At 40.8% G+C, this 26,744-nt stretch overlaps 1 protein-coding gene across 1 annotated transcript in view; it reads left to right on the top strand.

Annotated features, from left to right (window-relative positions):
* MACROD2 (mono-ADP ribosylhydrolase 2) overlaps window positions 1-26,744 on the top strand; it is a 939,837-nt gene that overhangs the window by 855,420 nt on the left and 57,673 nt on the right. The window contains exons 10-11 of the mRNA XM_054383563.1: window positions 7,745-7,786; window positions 15,558-15,638. Coding sequence (XP_054239538.1) covers window positions 7,745-7,786; window positions 15,558-15,638 — 123 coding nt within the window. The remainder of the gene's footprint in view (window positions 1-7,744; window positions 7,787-15,557; window positions 15,639-26,744) is intronic.

The following is a 26,744-nucleotide window of genomic DNA, read 5'->3' as shown; positions in this document are numbered from 1 at the left end:
ATCAACCACAGCAGCAGCAGAGACAAGGTGTCACAGTCTTTGGCCTGTGCTCTGCTTTTGGGCAGGATCACCTGTAGCTCAGGCCTGTTTGCTAGAAGGAGTAAAATGAGTCTCACGTGGCTGACCCTGCAGTTCTGATGGAGCTGCCATCCTGGCTATTGTATTGGGATGCTCAGGGCACTCTCAGTTTCTCTAGCTTTGGAAACTTTTTGGCTTGTCACTTGGAGATCGTGCTTGGCTTTTCAAATGGTGAATGTGCAATTAGATGGTGCATGACCATGCATCCCTTTCCAGGTCTATGTATCAAGCCATTGAGAGCGTACCAGGGTGCCACTCAGTGTTTATGCATTCACAGCCATCTGGCCTGCTCAGGACTCCATGCCAGCATTCAGCATTCCCCTAAGATTTCCAGTCTGAGGGGGGACTCTTGCATTCAGGCAGAGAGGAAGGAGGATTTTTTTGGTGAGTGGAAGACAACAGTGCTTTTTGGAGAAGCTTGTGGCACACTGGCAATTTCACATGGATGGGAAATGCTTCTCACACCCCTTTGATCTGTCATCATATTAGAGGATGTGATCCTCAGATGGCTTCTACAAGGCTCCTTGCTGAAGGACTTAATTCAAAACAGCTGGGGAGAAGCACAGCCCCACTGTTTCCCATGATGTTTCCTTGTCCATCAGTAGCAGAAGCTTCGAAGGAAGCACCACATGGGGGAGGTGGAGCAGCCTGTGCATCAGAATAAGATGCTGTCTTTGCTCTAGTTCTGTCCCTCACAGCACCTACGGACCCTGATAAAGTACACTCCAGTGTAAATAGGGTGCTGTAAAAATTGCTCTCAATCCCAAAGTTTAGTATAGCCATAATGCTCAAAATATCTGGTCCATTTCCAAATGTGTCTGAAACAACTTACCTCATAAAACCTCAAGCTGAAGGTGTTCATAAAACCGTGAAACAAAATTGTTCTGTGGCTTTTTGTCTTCATTCACCAAGGCAATGACTGTGCCACTCCTACCAGTCATTGTCTTAGCCCTTTTTGAAAGTGTCTCAGTGTGGTGCGGGAGGATGAACAAAATGCAGCTCAGGAGTGGTGCTTGGGAGGCATAGTGTGTAATTGATGGCTCAGATACTATTTTCAACATCTTGAGAGATATGCAGAACAAGAAGGCATTCCTAGCACTTTCTAACATGGCAGTGGGTTTCCAGGACCTAATAAAACTGAATGGGCAGTTTCCTGCTTCAGTAGGAGTCAAAATAAAACTTCCTGGTACGATCCCTTCAGAGTTGTTCCCTGGCTGACTGCTGACAGGGCCTTGCTTTAGACTTTCTCTGTGTGTTGCAAGTGTGGGTCACCTCAGAATCTGGACTTAAATCCTCTGCTTGTATGAAGGCAGAAGCTCGTGGTATTGTGTGCTATATGGTCTGGAAAATTGTTTACCTTCTTCTTGATAGCAGCAGTGGCACTGCTTGGAGCATGGTATGGACAGACAATAGGACTGTAACCCATTAACGTGGTGGTGTTAAAAGTTTTTTCTTTCCTGAGTGGAGCCTCCTCTTCTTTTGTCCATGAGCATCTTTTGTGAGAGTAAGAGTGAAGCCTGCTGTCAATCCAGAAGTCAGAGGAAATGTCTGTTTCTGTGCATTTGTCTACTCCAAATTTCTGAGCTTTCCAGCTCCTGGGAGGCATCTAGATGAGGACCTTGTTGAAACAGCAAAGTGGCAGGCAGTGAGGATGCCCTTGAAGGCACAGGCATCATGCAGATGCAGATCAAACTGCTGCATGTGTTAACACTGTAGGAGAGCACAGGGAAGATGAAGAGTGCAATAATTGGAAAGGTGAATATGGAGGAAGTATTTACCATGTCTTGTAACACAAGGAGTATAAGGTGTCCCAGGAAGTGGTGAATTGGGATGAAAACAAGCAAAAGGAAGCAGGTTTTCACCCAACACATAATAAAGGTATAAGAATGCTTGCTTTGAGGTGCTGCAGAACCTGTAGGTCTTAAACATAGTTAAAAAGAGGATTAGCTCAACCAACAAAGGACTGGCCCAACAGTGGCTATTAATCACCATGATCTATATGTAACCTCAGGCTCAGGGAGAGATTGGTAAAGGGAGGCAAATGTGTTCTGCACTTGGTTCTTCACACATAGATGCCTGGCACCACAAGGTGAGCAAGCAGAAGTTTTCTTTCTGTATAATACCTTATGTGAATATACCTTTGATCAGATATCTTTTCTTCCTGCTGTATTGCATATTGTGACATCCCATGTGAAGCATTCCAAACGCACTTTGTCACTCTCAAAAATATCCTGTGTCCTCTCTGCTCACTGACACCGAGTCACTTCATGTGCTCGAGTGCTTCTAATTGCAATGGGTGCAGTTAAATTTGTGTTTGTCTCATTTGATTGCCTCTGCCTTAGGTTACCGATGAGATGTTGTTAGAAATGTGTATTTAGAACTGTGTCATGGCATGCAAAACGTACCATTTTGTGTGGGACTGCTACATTAGCATGCGTGTGGGTGAGAAATCCACTTCAGCACTTGAGTAAACAAAACTCCGTTGTTTTCAGTATTTTAGGGCAGGGAGGAAATAAGGAAGTTTTGCGATAGCTTCTTTTTAAAAACCCACTGTATAATTTTCCCAAGCAGTCCCTCATTCCTTTTGTGGAAGGTAGAAGCATCTGGTAAATAGAAATGCTGGATGTGAGCACCACTTCCTGCGCTGGAACAATGTTGTCCAGTTCACTCACAGCAGGAACATGAGCTCCCGCATAGCATTTCTCTGCAGCTCAGGCTGGTAGGGGTATGTGTATTTTACAGCAGATCAAGTGATACAGTACATAAAAGAAGCCATCTATGTGGTGACAAAACCCCACAGTTCCTAACTTCTTAGGAGGTTGGTACCGAGGATTTCTATTTGATATGGCTTCAAAAGCTACAAACACATTTTACATTCAGTGAGACTCCGATGTTGTGGGACTGGTGTAACTAAGCAACACACGGGAAGGAAAGCTGCACCGGTGCTGCAGTGAGGCCAAGATGTACAGGGAGTATCAGAAAACATTCCTTTTTTTTATGTGCTATTGGTCAGTCCTTGTTTTCTCCCAGTGGAGAGCTGAGGTGTAGGGATCAAAACAACCAAAAAGAGCTTGTGAGCTGCTAAGCTACTACAAGCCTCATCAGACCCTAGGGTGTTCTCATATGGTTTGCTATGCTACAAAAACATCAACTCTTTCAGGTTGAGGTGGACATAGAGCCTGTACGCTCTTATGAAGCTCCTCTAGAGTAGCAACAGTAGTTTTAAGCAATAAAAATAAGTGATCTCTAAGGATATTAAGATGATCATCTAGAGAGGTGAGTAAAGCATTGGGACAAAGGTGTGGAAAGGTAAGTGTTTTCAGCTGCTGAAAACCTAATGTTAGCAATAGTTTAGACAGTTTGCATCAGGCGGGCACCATACTGCTGCCAACTCCAAGACCAAATGCAAAAAAAGTTTTTGTTTGAGCAAGTAGGAACTGCCCCAAAATGGGATCTGTTTTCCTCAGTGTTGTGAGACTGTTATGCCACGCATCCTCTGTTATTCCAGTGGCAACTGCACAGGCAGATTGTGGGCAAATGCTTGACAGCAGGAACTTTGCCAGCTGGACCCCTATTTCTGTACAGCAAATAAGCTCATTGGGATGGCTGCAGCTGTCAGTGGCTGGAAAGTTTTATAATTTTTATGGGGGTTTTTGTGCTTTTTTGAAGAATCAACAATATGATCACCAAGTTGTCACTGCAAGCTCCTGTACAGCTGTACCAATGTCATTGCTGTTTCCCAGCCCAGAGGCTGCAAAAGGGACTTGGGTCTTGACCCCCAGTGCCCTCCCAGCCCCACCCCTAATTATAATTGCTACAAGGAGCTGCGCTTGCTAGGAGGAGCAGACTGAGGCACATGGGTTGGAGAGGAATAAGGAAACATCTGGAAATCAGCAAACAGCAGAAAGTGCTGAGGAAAGGAACAAATCCTGAAGGATGAGGCAAGGCAGCTGAGGAGAAGTGAAAGGAAGCAGGGAGGAGCTGGCAGCATGCATGGGGAGCTTGCACAGCCCTTTATGCAGGCCCTGAATGCAGATGAAGCAGCAGCCTCCTGCGACATGGAGCTGGCTCTCCTGCGAGAACACTTCAGTGCATGTGCAGTTAAAAATAAAAGGTGTTTGTACAGAGCTGACTCTCTGCCTGCTAACATGAAGAATGCAAATAGAAGTGTGAGCAACAAGGAAGAGGTGGTTTAATGGCTTTGGGGATTAGCAGCGGTATTTAGAGCCTTTCACCTTTCTGTTCCCTACATAAATCTTACCCCAGATTGATGGTTCTAGCCATCTGGCTTCTGTTTGCTTGTGTGCAACAACTAGTGAGACAGAGAAAGAACCTGATCAGCAAGGCAAAGAAAAAAGGTATATGACAGGCAAAGGCATCCTCTTCTGCAGTGTCAGTAAGAACAGGTATGGTGCAATTACTCTGTTTCATAAAGCTTGGCAGGTAACAAGGGGAAGGGGAATGAAAGAGTACAAGGCATCACTTGGTTCGTGACTCAGTCAGGGAGCCTGTGACTTACACAAACGTGTATGCTCCGAGCAGCTTGCTCCCAAACGCAAGCTCTGTATTCTTTAGAGATGTAGTTACCCCAGATAGCATGAGGGTTAGCAGGTGAATTTCAGTCACAGGTTAACTTTCAACTGTTAATTATTTTATGCTCGACTGGAAACTGTTGTCTCATACATCACCAATCTGATACCTTAATTTGTCAGCTCCCAGATTTTGGACTTTCAGCCATATGAAACATTTTGGATTAGATGGCTCCTGTTTCTCCTAAGCCTTCTAAATACTGACATGAGTTTTCTTGTGGGAGGGCTGATCCTTGCAGTGAGTCACTGTCAGTTTTCCTCTTCAGGCTGCAAGGTTTGCCATTCCAGCAAGGTCATCTTGGCAGAGCTTCCCAAAATCCAGGGCTTTAATGGGGAAGCCATTCTCCACTCAGAAGAATAACCAAGAGTAGATACATACACACAGAAATTACAGTGTGTTTTCATAGTCAATTATTTTGCAATAGCTCTTGAATAATGGTAAGAGTTACAGAGGACCTCACCTCTGGTCTTTCAAATGGGGGAGTTTGGGCAAGAAATATTGGGAAATGTTTACTGACATCAAAGATTCACTCTTGGGTTCTTCTGTGGTTTTATTCAATTTTGCTTTGAGATTACCATCTGTGGTAAATACTTCAAAACAAAGCAAACCTCTAGAAGACTTCCTCTAGATGAAGTAAAAATAATGTAAAAGGAACATAAAAGCAAAACCAAGAAGAACCAAACCCAAACAAAACCAAACCCCAGATATTACAAATCTAATATACAGCACTCCTGATACTGATTTTCCTGTATGTTAGCCATGTTGAGCTTCAGTAAAAAATACAAAACTGCCTGTAATATAATTATTATTTTGATGTTATTGTTGAAAATGAATGAATTTGGGATATAGATTACTAAAACACTGCTTCTTATCTCAAATAATCTGTCAGCTAAATGTGGTGTTTGTTGCTTCAGCCAGCCACACCAAGGTCAGTGAAAGAGACCATGTTGTATTTGACAGGAAAGCACTTCCACCAGATGCATTAGTAGTGTGCAAGTAAGAATTATAGCCACATGAAGTGAGTGGGGAATGCTGCATACCAAGGTGAAACCCGGATTCGGATCAAGATTGAGACAGAATTTTCAAAGGCACCACAATGACCTAGAGATTGTGTCAGCAAGTGACTGGGAGCCCAAATCCCATTTTCAGAAGGACTTCACTGCCTTTCAGTGAGACCTAGGTTCTTTTTCCCAGGGAAAAACACAGCCTTTAATTCACAATCAGTTCACAAAAGCCTCTTCATAATTGCAAAATGACCTCACTACCTTTTAATAACATCTGATGTCTTGTCTGTGTCCATTATCACCAGCTTAGAAGCTATTCTGTTGCTTTGGGAATTTCATGTTCCAAGTCACTTTCAGAATAATAATTAAGAACTTCCATAGAAGCCTAGGTGATATATGTGTGCTAAGATATTATATTCTGCTGATTTAGTGTCAAGCCTTAGATTAATTTGAAATTTTACCATGCTGCTTTCATTATAAACACTTCCATGAAAAGAATATGTTATTGGAAACTGAATAATTGTTAATCTCTGAATTAGCCAACTGTTTTCTGAGTGCTTTGTTGAAAAATAGCAGGACTCCAGTTGAAAATTCTGGCTCTGCTGAAGTCAGTGGAGGAATTCCTTTTGGCCTCAAAGAGATTTTTTCATTTTCCTGACTGAAAAATTACTTGTCAAAGCTCCTTAAAGTTTCTGTACATGTATCTATATTCGTACCATAGGGGCCCATGTACTTTTTTGATCTCCAAAATAACTGCAGAATAAGGAGAAAGGAAGTAAAATGTGCAGTGTCAGTCCCAATCCTTTATGCTGGTCTAAAGCCCAAGAGAAGAGAAATGTAACCTGCTGTCTTTTACTGGCTTCAGAAATTCCTGCCCTCTGGATCGTGTCTGAATGAGAAGGAGGGGGATGAAGGATGGATACAGATCCATCTACTGGAGATTCACAAGCATCCATGAAAATTCTCACGCTCAGTATCTTAATACTTAGAGCAAACAGAATTCTCCGTGGGTGACTCTGTTATTAACCAATGTTTCTGTTCTCCTGCTACTTAAATAATGTTCCAGGCCCCAAATCTTCATGAAAGCAAAGCTTAATCCAGATAGCATGTGTGACAGCATTTGGATCTCTGTGGATTTTGCAGTGTAAAGATCTGAGCCTGTGACTTAGGATCTAAATGCTGCTGTTACTTTCCATTACCACTGATCACAATATCACAAAACTCCTTTGGGTTCAAATGTTGGTCATAATATGCATATACACAAGTTTCGAAGATGTTAAGCCTCAGACTTGTGGGCTTGTAACAGAATTTGCACATGCTCAGATACATGCAAATGGGCATAAATGTAGTCTATGAGTTAGGAACTAGGTCGACATAAACTTCTGGGGTCAGTGAGCTTTCCATTGGATGATTTAGGCTCTGAAACACTGAATTACCTGAATGTTAACTGGGGCTAATAATTTTTATTCCTCTCCCCCCATCCAAACAGCTTGTAGTAAGAAATTCCTTTGTTACTGAAATGCACCTTCTGTATAAAGGAATCTTCTTTCTTCATATATCATCTTAAAAATTACAAGTGACCTATGTTTGCCTTGCCCAAGTTTGTTGTTAAACCAAAGTTCTATTTGGCAGAATCAGTTGGACTCCATGATATTAGAGGACTTTTCCAACCCAAACAGTTCTATGTTCTATGAAATTTATCATGACTTCTTTATGTGGTATGATTTTTGGATAACTAGTTATCCCCTTAACGTAGACAGCTGTTCCAAGGGAAACAAGGCAAACTGAAACTTGACAAGTAACCCAAAAACTCTGCTAGAAAATAGAATGCAATTTCAGTTTATATGAGTCATAATTTACTGAATTCTGTAAATTCTACAAATTTGTATTCCTTTCATTTCCTGTATGTATTAATATCAGCCTAATATCAAAACATTTCTTTCTCATCCACCTTCATATATCACTGCAAAATGTTAAGCAAACTAAAGTATGAGCCATTTTAAACACAGAATAATTAATGTTCAATGTTCCCTGGCATTTTTATTAATTGTCTTTTTTTTTTTTTTTGATAGATTATGATAGTGAAGGAGGGACTGAGCTGGTTGAAGAGACAGGTGAGTAAACACTATTTTATGCTAAAATATGTCACTTCTTGAAAGCACCAACCAAACTGAAAGAATTCTTGAAACTAATTATCTTGCTTGTGATAAGCAGTGCAAATCATTTATTGCCAATGCTATGACAGCCATTGCTGGGTTTTAGCATAACACAGACAAACCTTTCCATGATAATAGATAGTACACAGTAAGAATGGCTGAGACTACATTTTCTAATGTCATCATCTTTTATGATCCTGTGAGTGATACTCAATTGTGTTTTATTGTGTTTTAACTAGTTCAAACATGAATGGGAAATAACAAAAATTCTATACTCCCTTGTCTATAAAAAGGTGTGAATGCAGCAATTCTCCAGTCATTTACAGTTCTGATTAGTGGTTTGATTGCAATGTTTGTACCCATTGCTCCTTGTCCTGTCACAGGTCACTACTGAGAAGAGCCCAGCCCCATCTTAGATCTTGTAACATCCCCTCTCAGACTTCTCCAGGTTAAAGAGCCCTAGGTCTTTCAGCCTCTTCTCTTAAGAGAGCTGCTCCAGTCCCCTGATCATCTTCATGGCCTTCCCTTGGACTCTCTTCAGTAGTCCCTTGTTTCTCTAGTTCTGGGGAGTCCAGAACTGGACACAATACTCCAGGTGCAACCTCACCAGGACAGAGGAGGAGAACCTCCCTTGATCTGGCCACACTCTTCATAGTGCATGGCAGAATACCATTGGCCTTCTTGGCCATGAAGGCACATTGCTGGCTCATGGGCAACTTGCTGTCTACCAGTAGTTCCAGGTCCTTCTCTGCAGACCTGCTTTCCAGCTGACCTTCATTGAGAGGTACTCAGTGGATATTTCCTGCTCCAAAAGAGACTTCTGTGCAGTGAAGGACCTTCTTTCATATGCAGTGTATCTCCCCCTACTCTTCTTCTCTGCCTCTCCTTCCTAACCAGCTAGTACCCATCCATGATGGTGCACCAGGCCTGTGCACTGTCCCCCAGGTCTCTGTGACTCTGATCCCATCTTATCCCAATGACCATGCAGGAACTTTCAGTTCCTTTCATGAAAAGATACAGGGTCAGAAAGGAGAGCCACACAGCAATAGGCAGAGATATGCCAGCCAGAAAATGGAGGTAAAAGGTTTGGAAGCAGTGTGTTAACTGCTTAAATTGTCAAGATTGTCCTAAAGACAAATGGATTATGATGATTTATGCAACCAGTTGTGTAGGCATAGATGTGAAAACATGGATCTGCACAGATAGATATGTGTTAGACTGATGGATTAGCATGTTCTTTTATAGCTGTTCTGGCCTGTTGACTTTATTATATACAATTATAATTACTTTCTGGTGTCAAGATTACTGGATAGGAACTTTTAGAAATTTTAATACAATTAGTGTGATTGATACAGTTGTGCGTGCACACATAAAAGCAGAAAAATAAACCCCATCATTATGCAACAAACATTTGCCAAATATTATCCTACAGCTGAATTTGTGGTATTCATCTCACATGTCCAATTTAATTTTTTACAGTTAGCATAGCATGTATAATTTTATAAGCCCAATTATTTTGCATTTTTCATCTTATTGCTTTTATGGAGATTATGCAAATTACTTTGAAATTTTTTTTTAAGATTTTGACTTAGAATGAAAAGGAGGTACATTTTCACTTAATAGCTGGTCTCTTCTTTCTTGCCTTGTATCCTTCACAGCTTCATTAATTTAGGTGAAGCTACATAGCTGCTCTGGGAAATTATCACTGAATTAAGTCATATGAGGAAGATGTTTCCCTACGTGTCTGTCTCTGTGCATATGAGAGAGCTGAGATCATAGCTTCCCTTGCAGGTTTGCCTGTAGGATGCTGCGAGCTTCAGCAGCATGTACTTGGAGATATTTTTGGGAATCAGTGCTTTGAGTGTCAGCAGTCAATATCTACACGGCTAAAGAGAAGTATCTTCAGCATATCTGCTTCAGTAGTGGGGCAAATACAGAGATGTTATGCCATTTTGACTTATTTGTGTATGGCCTGTTTAAAGATTGTAGAGTGTGTCTGCAGGAACTGTAAATCTATGCATAAATCCTGTTGTGGTGGGTTGAAATTACCCCCCAGAATAAAATTGCCAGACCAGCTCAGTTGGAAAGCAAATGAAGCTGTATTTGCAAAGCACACTAAAATCCAGAAATATGACATGCAATGAATATGTACAAAAGATACAGTATTTACATCTATTTACAATTTATAAACAACAAAGAACACAAAACCAGGGGGCTACCAGTAGCTTCCCCCTCTCTGCTCCCTTCTCCCCGCCTTGTACAAGGGAAAAAGGAGAGAGAAGAGCAGAGAGTAGCTTGTTAGTACTTAGCCCCAACAAAGAAACGCAGCCAAGGTCAGCAAGCCAGCAGAAGCAACCAGCTAGTGTCTGCTAGAGCAAAGCAGCCAAAAAGACAGAGTTTATGCAACTAACTTTATGTTAGTTATCAGACCAGTGGGATTATTCAGACCTTATCATTATTTTCCCTTTACATCCAATGGTAATTTATGTACATTCTACCACTTCCTACTCAATCTGTGGAAAATTTTCTAGGCATCAGCCTGAAACTGCCACACCTGTATTTAAGGGAGTTTTCGTTTTTCTGCTCGGATTTTTATCAGTGTGAAGGGTATCTGCTTTTTACTGTTCTAAGGGGAAAATAGAGTAGCAACTTCTAGTCACTGCTTCAAGCTATTAATTGAATAATCATTCTTCATTCCACTTGACTTCATGGGTCATGACTCCAGCAGATGGAGTCAGCAGTTGGCACCAATATTGATGACCTTGGTTTTTTGAGCTGTCTGTCTTCAATCTGCTTTGGTGTTTCTTCTCCAAGTCTTGTGCTTAAGGAAGTAAAAAAAAAAAAAAATGGAGAAAAGAAATGTTGGATGCCTGGAGAGCACATGTTGCAAACTACTCAGTTGTAGGACCTTTGGCAGAGATTCAAATATTCTAATTTTCACCAACTTCCTATTGCCTAGGTGTTTCTAAAGGCTAATATTGAACCAAGGGAAAACATGAGAAGTACAGGGACACGAATGAGATGTAGACCCATCGTATCTGTAACAATTTCCCTTTGAAAAGAATGTAGTGGGATGAGGCAGAGGTTACAGAATTGGTCCTCATTTAAACCTAGTGGCAAGAATTAGAGGAAAAAAACCTGATCCTGGTCTGGTGTCAGCTGAAGTCAGTGGAAATATGTCCACTGACTTCAGCACACGCAAGATTAGGCCTTGGGAACAGCTAGGGAATTAGCCAGGCATAAGGAGTAACAGATGACCAAATGTGTGTTTTATTGAGTGATGGACACATTATGAAAGTAATCTGTCATGTGTTTCTGCCACCCTGAAGTGATTTATCTTCAAAATAAACAAGGAACTATCTTAATTGCATCTTCCAGATAGCTTCCATGAATATCTACATTAAAAAACAAGCATGAATGATCATTTGAGCTAGTTACTCACATAACATCACTGCATATATTGGAATCAGAAAAACATTTAAAACCAAAAATATCCTGATCTTATTAAATATACACACTCAAGATTACTCTTCTAATGTCATTTGATCCACGAGATTTCAACTTATCAGTTTGTTATTGTGGAAGTTCTACTCTTCTAGCAACTGATGACTTCATGGCACCACTTAATTCAAAGCACATTCATGTCATCAGATGTCATCCAGTTGCAGTTAGAATGGTTTGAGTCAAAAGTGCAGAAACAGTACTAGTGGGCACGGAGCCCTGCACTCCCACATCTCACCTTTCCTTTATGAATTAATTCCTCCACAGGCAAAGAGAAGGACCAGATAACCTAATAGTTTTCTCTGCCTTTAACTTCAGTGATACAACAGTGCACAGTCCTGATGCTTAATGTTTTCAGCTTCATTAAGGGAAGATTATTCTAAACTTTAACATCTGAAGGGCTTTGTTTTATACCCACACATTCACATATCCATGCAGAGAAGCGTGCAAAATAAGCTCTAATACTGCCATAATTGTATGTGCAGTTGCAGTGATTGCATATGGAAATTATAGAAGCAAGTGCTTTCATGAGAAGCGCCGTCCAGCTTTCTGTACAATAGTGTCACATTATTATGCACTGACATCAGGTAATGTCTTACCATTAAGAAAAGGAGGGGGGAAGGAGAGAGAAAGAGAAACACAGACCAGAGTTTCAAGTTCTGAATCTATATTGTCCCCCAACCTGCTCAGCTTCACTCTCTACCAGGTGCCTAAATCTTTTGACCTCACCTGGGTGAATGTTGCCACACTACTGTTTCTCATTTCCTATCTCAGAGTTGTTCATAATAAACACCCTGCTGATTATCCTGTTTCTATCCTGAGCCTCCTAATTAACCATCTATTCATTAGTACAGAAGTCACAGCCAGCTAGAATGTCAGGACATTCACATGAACAAGGGAAACCCTACTACAATCAGTGCTGCAGAAAATACAGTATTTCTTTGTATGTTCTACTGTGTACAGTCTTGGATACTTTTATTTGGAGGAAGACCTACTCTTTCCTTTCTTTTTTCTTTCCTGGTTTTTGGTGTGGGTTTTTTTTTTTTTTTTTTTTTTTTTTCCCCTGAGATGAAAATAGCAGTCGCTTGTAACCAGGGAGATTTGGGAGTTGTGAGGGATTTGGGGAACAGCTTACTTGGAGACAGACTGTGAGAGTTAAGTGGCTTGTTGACCCCTAGAATTAGCTTATAAAGAAGAATCATTTCCCCCAGTGTTAGAGCTCATAAACCTTTTTGCACAAATGATCGTGATTAGAAAATCTTTTAATATGAATGGTTTGGACACTGGTCTACTATTTATAAACAGACATTTCCAGGGAAATTTTCTATAATATTTAGCTAACTCTTCTGAAAGACATACAACCTGTTGGAGAACAGAAAGGGTTAAGAGTTCTATTTTGACCATAATAAAAAGACGTTATTTTGAAGCCTGCACAGTTCCTTTTCTGTCTCTGGAATGAGAGAAATCTGCTAAAAAGCAGCAAAATTGTGATTGAAATCTTGTTCTCCTGGGATAGTGCCTCTACATCCTTTTGTGAGCATTTTAAGGTTCTTTATAGAGTGCAAAAAGATCATTTCTTTTGAGATAGTAACAGCTCTGACTTCTCTGAATATAAACCTCCTCCCTCTCTCTCTTTGTGCTGTCAATTAAGATGTTGAACGTATTATCTAATGTATTCAACTACTCCTGAAAGACCTGGCTGGACATTTGCACTTAAACTTGATTGACATTTGACTGGAGGAAGCCTCACAGATTGGTTAGATGATAAAATTCATCACTAAAGGGGTGAATGTTGATTGAAACACTCCTATTGATTTGGTCTCCTGATGTGAATTGTTGTCAGCCAAAAAAGGGACCGTAGCAGGTAGTTCAGAGTGGCATTAGAACCAAAGAAGTCATAAGTCAATAATCAAGTTATTTTTTTCAAGAATAGGAGAGTGTTGGCAGGAATCAATCTTTAAAAGCCTGGTTATTTTCAGGACCTCTCTTTTGTATTGAACTTCTTGTTGAGCTCTATCACCATTGCTCCTGAGTAACCCCTTTAAAGGGTTGACGAACTCATCTTTTTATTTGGCAGCTTTTTGGTCTACCTTCTGATCCCAAGCCAAACCTGAAAACATGTTCTGCTTTGCAGTAACTAACTTAATTTACTAATTGCTAAGGGCCCTTCATGCTCTGAACTATATGGAATTCTATGAAGAATCAAAAATTGTGTTCTAGAAGAGCAATTCCATTTGACTTTTTTGGATAATTCTTGTGATGGTTTGAAACTGTCTCTTTAATTTTTCTTCTCAAAGTTCAAGCAGAGAAAGTGAAGGAGTGTAAATAAGTCACTATTGGGTGTAAGAAAGCAAAATACTGATTGTTCTAAACACTTCCATTGGATAGATAGAAATGTTTAAGAACTACTACTCAAAACAAAGTGGGGCAGTCTGCAGTTGGGGCAGCTTGCTGGGGTGTCTGGCTGCTGCTGCTGCTTCTCTTCTGGCTGAAGATAACACACTGACCTTGGTGAGCTAAGTTAACAGCCTCTTTGCTTCTACCTAACTAACTGCTTTCTGCTAGGGGGGTCTGGGGGGAGGCCACCCCTGGGAGAAAGGCCCCTTGGGAAAGATCCCCTTTGGGGGGAAGCAAAGGGAGCTTGGTTGTGCTTTTCTGTTGATTGTATTTATTGTAGATGTTGTGAATTTTGTATATTTGTACATATTCATTGCATTTCATCATAGATTGTAGATCTGCTTGTAAATACAGCTTTCATTTGCTTCCAGACTGAGCTGGCCTGGTTATTGTTGGTGTGGGGGGAATTTCAGCTCACACCGACACAATTCTCATTCCTTAAAGTTCAGCAAGTGAGATGGAATTCAATTTCTCACAGATATCCATTTTGGATTTTTTTTTGAGGTTTTGAGCTGTTGCTTCATGTAAATTCCTGCCAAATTCCCTATCTATGGCTCTTCCAGGTTATTTTTTTTTAACATAAGAAACACTCCTATTTCCAGCTTGGCCTCCCTTTTGTACTGACAGGTTTTTATGCTGCCAGTTTCTGCCTTGAGGTCTATTAAAGCGAGCACATTGTAATTTAATCCCTTCTGTGAAGATGACAGGATATTTTGAAAATGGTGTAGAAAAAGTTCATAATTTGTAAAGTTTGACCAACTGATATTAAACACGTGAATGTCAGTGGTATCTCAAACTTTTTAATGTATAGAGCCATAGAATAAAATCATAGGATCAGTCAGGGTTGGAAGGGACCACAAGGATCATCCAGTTCCAAACCCCCTGCCATGGGCAGGGACACCTCACACTACATCAGGCTGGCCAGAGCCTCATCCAGCCTGGCCTTAAACACCTCCAGGGATGGGGCCTCAACCACCTCCCTGGACAACCCATTCCAGGCTCTCACCACTCTCGTGGGGAAGAACTTCTTCCTTACGTCCAGTCTGAATCTCCCCACTTCCAGCTTTATTCCATTCCCCCTAGTCCTGTCACTACCTGAGATCCTAAAAAGTCCCTCCCCAGCTTTCTTGTAGGCCCCCTTCAGATATTGAAAAGCCACAAGAAGGTCACCTCGGAGCCTTCTCTTCTCCAGACTGAACAGCCCCAACGCTTTCAGTGGGGTCTCACCAGAGTGGAGTAGAATTAATTGCCCTCAAGTACTGTTTTCACTCAGCAGGTTTTCTTTTTACTCCAGCTTGCTTTTGCTTTCTGGCTAAAAGGTTGGAGTGGATTTTTTTCAACCAGAACATTTTTATCTCATAAAGCTTTCATTTCCTTAACTTCACTTCTCTATCAAACTTGCTTCCCTACTTCTCATTTCATTATTCATTTCAGTCAATGTTCATGAGAAGGAAAAATCATTTCATTCAAAGTATTTCTCCGTAATGCAGTCTAATATATAATGTTAAAACCACAAATTAAAGCATTATTAAATTTTTTACTTCTGAAGAGATTAAGAGCTGGTGAAGAAGTACATTATTTAAGTATGAGCTTTCGTCACTGCTGTCATGTGAAAGTTAGGAGAAGTCCAGTCCAAGCTGAAAGATTCCTATTATGACTTTTATAACAGATGATGCAGTAATTAATTTTAATAATGGAAAGATAGGTATCTGGTCCTGGAGTGCTGAGATAAAATGTACTCCCAGTTGTGGTCATAATTGATGCTCTAAAATAAAATCAAAATAATGTATGTCATTTTAAATATTGAATGTTTCTTTTATGTTTAAAGAAGGGTTGGAACCGAAACAGCAGCCTCCATCTCCCACAAAGAGCAAAGCAGAGCAGCCCGAGGATCTGCAAGATGATGCTGAAGGTAGGTTGTCTGACAGCTTTTCAGAGCTATTAATCAGTTTTGGAGTTTTGGGGGAAAGTTTTACTCTGAATTCTTGGGAAAGCACTGGAAAACTTTGATTTACGAGTGTCATTTGCACACGTTTGGAAAATTCCTTTTGGCCTGGACCATGAGATTGTAATTTGTCTGAACTGTATTTCATCTCAAGGTAGGTCCAGAATTACAGATGCAGTTCTTACGTGAAGGTCTACTGATTACTGCTGTTATATAATGAGAAACTTTTGTTGTTTTCTGTCTAAACCATTTGGACTTTATGTAATCAATAACACAAAATACAGTGTGTATGGTGCAGGGCTGGTTAAGTTGGTCAGGTAAATAGGCTGTCTGCTTCAAAACATGGAGCAATAAAATTCTTACTTTCCTTTTCTCCAAGAAATTTTAGCTGTATCCATTTCTGCCCCAGTGATGGTGTCTATGCTGTATTACAGACATACTCTGTATGTCAGAAGTGGCAAGTTCTTACAAGAATGCCTATAGTGTTGTTCCTGTGGACTTGGGTCTTTGTAGGGCAGCTTGTCTAAGTGTATGGAAGCAAATGTGGTCTATGTTGTTCTAAAATTGTATCAGAGTATCTGTTCTTAATCTGTAAGTCATCAGAAGAGTTGCTAAAACATACTGACATCAAGGACTTAATTTCAGAGTGCAGTTTCATGTGGTTCTCTTGTATGTGAAAGGGCAAAATGCCCCAATGCTGGAGAATTCCTCTTACATGAAGCAGTTAAAAGGATGAACCTCAATCTTTAAGCCATGACAGTTCCTTGTTGTGGAACCTAATGTTCCTCAAATGGCACATCTCGTTCTGTGCCTCAACCAGTGGCTCTCTGATCTTCATCATTTTGACCTAGTGCTGTGCATTCGGCTCCTAAAATGTTTGGACTGGGGTATAGTGTGAGTCATAAAGAGCAGAAAAATGTTAACATCTATCACTTTAAGTAACTGCTAGTAATGTCCTGTCACTAACATTTTGACTGGTTGTTAATGGCAAGTACTTAAAGCAATAGCTGTCATCGCCTGGAAGGTGTCGGGGAACCCAAGAAATCTCATCCCGACCGGTCGTCCTTTCTTTCATGCTGCACTAAACCCAGATGAAATTAAAATACCAATTTTATGTTTGGATTAGAGAATTCAGTGATGACAAACCACATGCCAGTTTGTATGCAGGCTAAACAGCACGTGGGATCATGGTGTCATTATCCATATTCCTAAATTGGCAACATAATAATAGGTTTTGTGGTGTACTTTTATGTGGAGTGTAAGTAAAAGCTTTCATTGTATCAATGTCTTTAAAATAAAAAAACATTTTAAAAAGGAGGGGAAGTGTTGCAAAACTGTAAGGTTTCCTTCCATTGGAAAAAATAATTGATGTTCCACTACCTATTTCCGTGGCTTGGTAAATACAGTTTCCTAGTTTACTGTGCCTCTCAGTGTGTCCTGGTGACCTACAGTTCACTTTGTGGAGCACAAATGCATTAGAAGGCTGAAGTAAATAGCCTGGTAATACATTGCCTCGAGCTGTAAAATTCCTTGGATTTGGTGCCATACAGTAGATTTTGCTGATGCAGAATTGAGGTAACACATAATCACTGCTGCAGAATTTAGTCTAGCCAGTGACAGAGCCTGCATCTCCCCAGGCAGGAATCAGGCATGTAAAGTTTAGGACTGAAAGTCTAAATTTAGATGTGAGAGTTGTTGTTGTGATGGGGGGGGAGAGGGGTAATTAAAGTGTTTGCTTGAGGGGGGCTGGGGAAGAAACCTGGCACTGATTTCTGTGGCATTACCTGAGCCTCTGTTCTGAGGAGGAGGAATCAAGCAGTTAGGCTCCAGACACTGAATTCCTCTAAAGCTGCTGAGTGGCTGGAATCTAATGCAACACACCTGCAAGCCACTACCATTTGAGAAAATGGGATTTGCACACATATGTCTGAGAATGGGATTTAGTTTCTACTGTTTTGATTATTAGCTGTTGGTTTTGACTAATTAAACTAACCTTTCATGTGGAACCTTGAAGATTATGATAAAGCTGTGAATATGTGACATGAACCAGAACTACATGTCTGAGTGATTTTATTTAGGTAGAAGTTTGTCTCCACTTCCTAAAAGCTGCCCTTTTCTTTTTAAAAGAACTTCTGAGTAGCTAATGCGTGTCAACAGTATCAAATAAAACACAGTAAAGCCAAACCCTGCCTGAGGTCAGATCTGTTGAATTTCCCTCATGATAAAATTGAAGTGCCTTGTATTCAGTATGTTTTAGCTTTGGGATACCTAAAACATGTGAACTATCCCCAGTTTAGAAACCAGCAAACAAACAAAACCAACCACAAAAAGCAACAAAACAAAACAAAACCACAAAAACCCACAAAACCCCCCAGCAAACAAAGAAAAAACCCAACCCATACCTTTAGCGATAAAAGGAAGTCAAAAGATGCTTACATTTAACATTAGAAATTCTTTTCCCCTTGGCAACATGACCAGATATAAACTATTTATCAACTATACGCTGAGGTACAGGAAGAACCAAATACTTTCTAATCTACTTAGCTAGCTGTCAGTGTTCTTTTAGACTGAAGACGGGAGTACAACTTGCTAGTTTAAGAGCCTCATGCATGCTCTTGTGCCAGTCTGTAAAAACTATTCCTCTGAGTTCAGTAATATTTCTGCTGCCACACTTTTCTCCAGCACACCAAGCAGATTCATTGGGTAGAGCTAATGGAGCAATATCTTTTCAGTGCATGTAGAAACCTCCACAGAAGATCAGGGAAAGTAGGCTCCTTCATTATTACCCTCTCTGCAATCAAGGAAAGTCAAGTGAGTGTCTGTATGCAAGGCGCTTGTTTTGCAGTAAGCTAAAATAAACACTTGACATGCTAATGAAAGCAATTTTATACCAAACCTCTGAAGTATTAACGGTGTCTGTTATTATGCTATTAGATATATTGTTCTCTGCCTCCAGACCATTGATAGAGGAAAGCAAGTGTGAACTGCATAGCAGATTTCCCTGTCAACAGTTATATTCAGTAGTTCTTCATTGTAGCACAGGTTATTGTCTGGGGAAATGGATAGACTGGATACATGGAGAAATATTCCTTAGTCCCAGGTTCCTTGCAGTATTTCAGGTTTGACATGTGTAAACATGCAGTGCAATTTTCTTCTTCTTTTTTTTTTTTTTCCCCCTCCTTGTCTAGAGCTTGGGAGAGTAAAATCTGACAGTAATAATTTTGCCTTTCCCCTCAGTCAGGTGCACTCAGTGACTGATCGTAAAGTCTCAGGTGAGACAAATATGTTTGGCACTAAAGAAAACTTCAGTAGTTTGGTAACACATCCTAAAGCAATTACATAAACAAAATGGTGGTACTTGTCACAGCATAGCAGCCACCAGTCAGCACAAATGCCACAGCTCACCTGTTCTCATCCTACAGGTTGCCACCGAGCAAAAGCAAACAGTTTTTTACAAGTCTTAACAATACAAAAATCTAAAATGTTCCTTAGTTCCCTTAGCTACCATCTCTAGTGTCCCCCTGTATTTACTGAACAGCAAGGGGTGTGTGCAATAGATTTTTTTGATACTAGGAGAAGCAAAACTGGTTGCCCTTTCCTTCCTTATAGGATTTCTCAGCCTGCCCAAAAGCTGCCCCACTCGTTCCTTCCGTGGTCTGCAGGTGATCAATATTGTATGAAAGGCAACTAATACATCTAATAACAGCAGCACAAATGCCTGATCTTTTCCCTTCTCTATGAGAAGGATAATCAATCCATGCAGCAAAAGCCACTTCTGTGCCTCCCGAGGTCAAGGTCCTCGTTTCCCTTCATAGAGGGATGAGAGGGCAGAACGGGGAGTTGTCTTGCTCCAGCTTTTCTCATAAGCTTCTTCCAGAATGAATGAACAGGTTCTTCCTGAGAGATTAACAGGTTGTTGGTCTCACACAGTCACCTTAGCTGAGACTCGGTGTGTGTGTGAGGAGCTGGTCTGTTGGAATTGCTCATCTGGGATGACCTTTTTCTGTTCCCTTGGTGGGAAGGAGAGCAGTTTGATGGATAAGCCTAGCCAGGAGGATCAAAATGAACACAAATCACCTTTAAGATAGTTGGTAGAGTTGGTTCCATTGGCTGATGAGGTCATCACATCATCAACCCCTTGGCTTTCAGGGTCAACATCAAATGTCTGCAATGTTGCTCAGCAGTGTCAGGAGTCTGATGCTCAGCAGCAGGTTCCTGCCCTGCGCTGTCCATGAGAGATGTCAGTCTAGTGACAGGCACCCACAGTAAAAATGAGGTGAAATGAGTTGCATTTTATCTTGACAACTCATTGGTTCAGCAGGTCACAGCGATTCGGTAGGATGCTCACCGAGAGGGAGACACTTCTCCCATAAAAGCTTTTGTCCAATGACAAGTGCACAATCTTAGGATCAGAAAATAAAACTCATTTTACAGCTTAGTCCCTTAAATGTGAGAGCTGTATTGGGCTTCCCGTTCCTGAATCTCCTTTATATATACACTATGAATTTTGCAGCTTTGCTGCTCACTTTCTAGAGAGGGATGTGGTGTATGCACCCACAAAGGTCAGCAGTGCTTGGTACTTGTCCTGCTTTCCCCCAAGTTAGGCTTAATCTGCCCTGGGGCTGGGGCCACATGTACAGCCACAGCTGTGTGTTACCATTACACAGTGATGTCTTTCCTCAGGGCCTTCTGATACTATGCAGGTCTGATTGTCCCTCTCGTTAAAGTATGTATTAATATTAACTACATTCAACTTCTGATTAATTTTAAAATGTTCTTCAGTTTCTAGCAAGCAATCCTGTTATCATTTGAAAAATTGTAGCTGCATTTCTTCTTTGCATCCCACAGGGCAGTAATAGACTTCAGTAAATTTCTGCTCCTCTCATAATCTACTAAAAATGAACATCTAGACATATAATTATACTTCAAAAACACACATTCTCTTATTCAGCCTCAAAAGTGCTACTTCTTATTAAGATACCTTAGAAGTTGCTGTATTCTTTTTGCCACCAAATCAAGTCCTTAAGTAAAATTTTAACTGAAGATAAAGTACTACAGAGGAAATTCACTGGGAAGCAAGTGTACCAAACATGTCTGTGAAATGTTTCACCTTAATGTGGATTGGTTATATTTAAAGTGATTGCAAAATCACTTTGGTTGATAGCTTCTTTTTTTTTCCACTTCTGTTTTGAAGTCCACCATCTGTCTTGACTGATTACAGCTCTCTGAATATCAGGGGATCACCTTCCACTTAGCCAGAGGAAAAACAGGATATCTCAGTTTTCATTTGTATTTGCTGTCTGACCAAACCCTCCTTAGAAGATTCTTTTCATTGCTGAGGTGGCTTCTACTGTTTCATTAAATTGCTATGCAGTGGTACACAAAACAACATTTTAAACACAGCTCATTTGGGACTCCACAGGTGATGTGCAGTCCTGTGGTGTTGACCATTTGGGTTTCTTTTAGCAGCTGAATGTATGTTTGTAAACCAGACCAGACAAACAGTTAGAAATTCCTGTTTTCACACTAGGTGCTTCAGATTAGATTTTCATTCTGAGATGAGCTAAGGTACAAAATACTGAGTTACTAAAGTGACTAATACAATGATGTCAGTGGAGAATTATACACAGTGACAAACCAGTGTGCCTGAAGGGGACTCATCTGTCAAGGAATTAATTTCTCGTTTCTAACCATGATGGGAATAACCATAAGCCATCATGAGTGTTCAGGTCCAGTTCAGAAGATAGGGCTAGTCCCTTAATGATGCAATACTGATGCGAAATAGTGCACCACTTGGTCCATGTTTTATGCTGTTCTTAACAAGCGTGATCGCCTGTGTGGCCTCTTGTCCATCTCTTCCCTTTGTCACAAGGCCACACCATGTGATTTTGTGACCTGTATGCAAAACAATTTCAATTGGGCTCATGTTTTACTATGCAGCTTGGAAAAGAAGCTGTGCCACAATCCTTAATGATATGCAGTTGCCTAGGCTCTTAGCCACACCAGGGAAGTATTAACAAATAATAAATGGACATAATAACATTGATAAAATTTGTAACCATGTTGTGCTCTGTCATGTATGGGGTCCCTTTCTTTCTGTCTCTTAGATGGGGCTGTCCGTAGAGCTAGGAGTCAGGGAGCCTCCATTCTGCTCTTTAGAGGCCCCTTCCAAACCAAACCAAACCATTCTATGATTCTAAACCCATGCTGGACCTGATCACCTGTGGTCTTGTTATGTGAGGTGTGATGGCAGTCAGGATGCCATGCTCCATAACCTTTCCTGGCACCAAGGTCAGGCTGACAGGCCATGTATCAACTGGCATGATTTCTGTCCATTTCTGTGTGTTGTGATAAGGGTGATAATGCTTGTGCACCATGTCTACTTTCTGCAGTCAAATGCCAGTGGTATCTTTGTCCTCTGTACAGACTGTGTATGATGTGTAGTGTATGATGCCCATATTGTGGTCATGGTGGACAACTCAAGCTTCCAGGAGATGCCTGCTTTCATTTATTTTGATTGGTCACAGATACAGATTTTCAGAAATAGCAATGATCAGTGTCTTTGGCAATGAAATTTTAGATGTCTCACCTGAATTACAAAATCTGAGTCATGCTATACATGAGACAGAAGAATTACACTTACCGAAAAACCAACACAACGTTCCCAGCAATGTTATGTATGAAGTGGACTGGGACAAATCTGAGTGCTCATGTCTTCCAAGCACCTAATTTGATGCTGTATCTGTTGTCCTCTGGTTCTACCCCAGCCAGGAAAGATAAAATAAAGCCAAGTTACTTGCCTTGTGGTCCACAGAGGAGTGAGGCGAAGAGAACACACCTAGTGACTTCAGTGAGCTTTAGATTAGGCTCCTATATTCCTCAGGACTTTAAATAGGTGAAATACAATAGTGTTATTTTAAACCTCTGAGACAATCCTCAAGAGCTAGTTTTCTCATTCTTTTCCCACACTCCTTGACAATTCCTGACAAAATGCTGGCTGCAAATGAAAATCTGTTATTTATTCGGCTGATAACTTGGCCAGGCTGGGTGCAGTGACAGCAGCGTTCAGGCCAGTGTCTGCAGTGAGGGAAATGGTTGAAGCAGCAGAGAGGGAAGTCTCATAACTCCATTAAACAATTACTTCAGATGTCTCTCTAGCAACCCTTCTCCAAATTTACCCCAAAGGGGTTATATACGAGTAGTGATTAAAAATGACCTAAATCATAATTTAATTAAAAGAAATTAAAATGCAAACTGAAAATGTTCTGTAACCTCAGGCTACCACCCCTAATGATTCATTTTAATATGTTTATAGTTCTGCAGTAATGGCCTTTGTGTGTATGTGCTTCTTGGTTTATGTCTGATATAATTTTGCCATGGGAATACTCTGAAAATGGTTGCAGGCTGTATGATCTTGAAGTGTATGTATGGATATATGTGTGCTTTCTTCTTGTATTGTAGGAGTTTCGCTGAAGCCAGCAAATCAGCTCATGTGCAGAATGTAACAGCTGTAAGATCAATGTCTGTATTTTTAATTTTCTCATTAATTAGTTTCCCTGTTCTCCTTGAAGGGCCTTCATATCATTAGTATGATTACGGTGGCAATATTTTCATGCTGTAAAAAAGATAATTCAAAACTGGCATCCTTTGTTTGCCAGATCTTGGGAGTTTTATTTGCCTTTTGCCATAGAAGTGTGGCCCAGCTTGAGGAGAGATTGGCAGCCCAAACCACAGGAGAGCTCCATGGGCACTGGCCACATGGAGAACCAGAGGATGCACCCAGACGTGCATGGCGAGGGCTGTACGGGGACGTAACAGAGTCAAACATGGTGCTCAAGGATGTGGTGTGGTCGTAGATATGTGAGAGTGGCAAAAAGGCTGTAAGCCTGGATATTAGCCCTCTATCTCTTTTTTTTTCAGCTCTAGGAAGGAGGAGGTCATTTGGAAGACCCTTACTCTGACTGTTGACACATTGTGGATGACATAAATGATATAAGTACAACTTTCTCTGTAGTGAAAATATTTTTATTAGTAGTAACATCTGTATTGGAGAGGTAAAGTAGACTAGTCTGTGCTGGTTTTGCAGAATGTCTTCCTTTAAAAATACATTGTCTGCAATTCTGTTTTGTTCTGGAAAATGGTTTTTTTTGAAGCAGTTTTTGAGACGTTGACTTTATTCTCAGTTCTAAGTAAGTCGCTGACTGCTTGTGAAGAAAGGTGTTGCTGAAGAGTAGGCCTGTGAGCAAAATTCTATGGCACTCATTCAGCTCTGAAATGGGAAGAGCCGAAAGGCCAGCAGGCTATTAATATTTTTGACTTGCCATGTTTGTTGCAAGAGCAGTTGAAGATGTGAAAAGCCAGGTGCCTTCGGGTTCTCACAAAGAAAATGGGGAGAATAATAAAAACCTCACTACTGCCACTGCTGAGAGTTTGTCCTCTGGACTTTCATAGGGATCTTGTCCCAGCCCTATGCCATCTGACTGCTGGCATGTTGTTTATCATATCATCTGCTTTGGTTTGGGGCTGCTACTGAAGCTGGCATATCACTGTGAATGCTGAATATGTGTGCGACTTTTGTTGCTGATCTCAAAGGAAAAGGTAAGAGGAGAGAGCAAGTGGCTATTAGTAAGTAGTCAGCTTGGCAAGGAAAAGCAAAATATATGGTCAGAAGTAAGCATTTTAGAGTCTGATGTGCTTATTTTTTCTGTGCAGTGCCACCGTAATTCTCAAATTCCTGTTTTCTTAGCTGACTGCCATTCCAAGGAAAAGAAACAGATGTTCCCATTTGTCATTTGATGTGGCTTAAAATCATTTACGTTTGCTAGCCTAAAATGATGTGATGTGTCATTGGCCACTTTTTCTGTCTCCTTTCGAGTGACTGAGGGATTCCTGTCCAATTACTGGAATAATAGAAAAGCAGATATTGTGAGGACAGCTTTCTCCTAAAGGAAATGCAATTGCCAGTTGCTGCAGTAGCAGAAAGAGAAGGATGGCAGACACTGTAGAGGCCATCCAGTGGAAAAGACATTTTTATTGTTAATAATGTCATGGGGAGGACTCAAGGGAAGTGCACTAGGTCTGGCTTTTCTGCCTGGAAAAAAAGGAGAGCCAGGGTGAATAGAAATATGGTGAAAAATCGGCTCGCTACTCTTGTGAAATATATCTCTGGCTCTTTGCCTTGAGCATGTGCTGCTTAAAGCCTTTCTGTTTGCTCTGTATGCAGCTCCAATGGAGAGTAATAATTGCAAAAAGATTCTTCATCAGTAGAAGACACTCAGAGAGAGCCTCATTAGAAGGATTTTTAAGAGCGGAAAAAAACTGTTTGTCAGACACTTTGGGAGTAGTCCCTTCTCCACCCTGTAGTTTGCTTTCTTGTTGACGTATTCATACTCTGCTTCCTCCTTTTCTCCTGAAGTGAAGAGATTCTCTGGGCCAAGCAGAACTTAACCCTTCCTTCTTCAAGTCATTTACTTGAGGATCACTTGTCTGCTCCTGATTTTTCAGCATTTCCTTTCCTCTAATTCTGTCAAAGTCACTTGGCAGGCACAACACGTACCTTCAATATGCTGATCGAGATTAATTTTCATGTCACGAGCCAGTCAGTCTGTTGGTCTGGGTCAGAGTACAAGAGGTGAAGTTTCTGCTTCAAGTCTTTTACATTTTCTTTCTAAAGAAACAAAATGAAGTGTTAGGATGGAAAACATGTTGAGAATCTAATATATAGTGGTGTAATTATTGTTCTGTTGTACCAATTACGAACACTGAATATCCAGTGAAATAATAGACTTAGGGTTGACAAAACTTACTGATGAATATGTGCTTTATCTGATAATCTGGTGAACCTGATGACCATTTAAACTTTCTTTTGTAGTTGAAGTTTGCCCTGTGTAAGTGCTTTTAACAAGAGATGTATTCCCTTGGCAATAAACATGAATGAATCCTTGAAATACCTGGGTTTAGCCAAATAACTCATGGTTATAGTCACACTCATTATAATGGATGTCGAAATGAGTATCGTCCGGAAATGCAGTTAAATGTTGTGAATGCAGTGAGGTAATTGCTGAAATGGTTTTCAGTGATATATCAGTAGTTACTGATTATGCCTGACCTGCTTTTTCTGAATGGGAAGTCCTTCTATACAAAGCCAGACATGTTGCACTTGGCTATAATGAAATCCTTTGTGCTCTGGCACTGCAGTGGTGCAGTATTCTCTTTGGATCTGGTCTAATGGTAAAGATTTTTGAAGTGTGGTGTTACAGGGTTGTTTTGAATGTCCTGTTCCTTTCCACAGCTTCTGAACCAGATGAATTTCCTTTTGAAACACATCCTGGTGATGCAAAGAATATTTTTTCCATGTTTATTAATTGCATGCTGCAAGTCCTAAATCCATATTTTTAAAACAAAAAGGGGAGGGAGAGAGGAAAGTTTATCCTCTAGTACAGCTAGCTTCCCATTTTCCATGCAATTCTCCTACAGAGCATGGAGAGACAGAAGAGTGATTTTGAAACAAGCACTGTTTAATTTCAGGTTGAGGAGGGATAAAAACCCAGCTGGTTTTATCATGCAATTTTGGTCACCCATGTAATGCGATTTTTTACAGGTTAGAGCTCACTAATGTGAGATGCTAAGAAGTCACTATAGCTAGTCATCCATTAAGAGTGCTTACAAAATTGTTACCAGGGAGACAAGAGGCCTGTGTCCCTGGTGGTGGCCATCAGACTCTCCCTTGCTACCTCTTGGCTCTCGGGTGGAGTGTCAAACTCTGCTCCATATCCTTTTTTCCTGAGAGCAGCTCTCTGCAGGGTCAGCTGGAAATACTTCTCCACTAGTCCCATCTGCTGGATGCCAGGACGTATTGCCTGCTGGAAAAGGAGAGTGCCATTCCTCAGCCCTTAAACACTAGCAGAATGCAGTGTGCCACCAGAGGTACACATGCTTCTGAAAAACACACACCTTCTCTGCTTTTCTTCCATCCACCTGATTGCATTTGGGCTACTGCTGTTCTCTTCAACAGGCTCCACGTGTTATGTGAAAGCAAGGAGCTGGCGTGAGGAACTTTTAACCATGTTGCTT

This window comes from Indicator indicator, chromosome 9 (assembly GCF_027791375.1).
Source record: "Indicator indicator isolate 239-I01 chromosome 9, UM_Iind_1.1, whole genome shotgun sequence".
NCBI classification, from domain to species: domain Eukaryota; kingdom Metazoa; phylum Chordata; class Aves; order Piciformes; family Indicatoridae; genus Indicator; species Indicator indicator.
The sequence above is the reverse complement of the archived record's forward strand: the minus strand, read 5'-3'. Positions and strand labels throughout refer to the sequence as shown.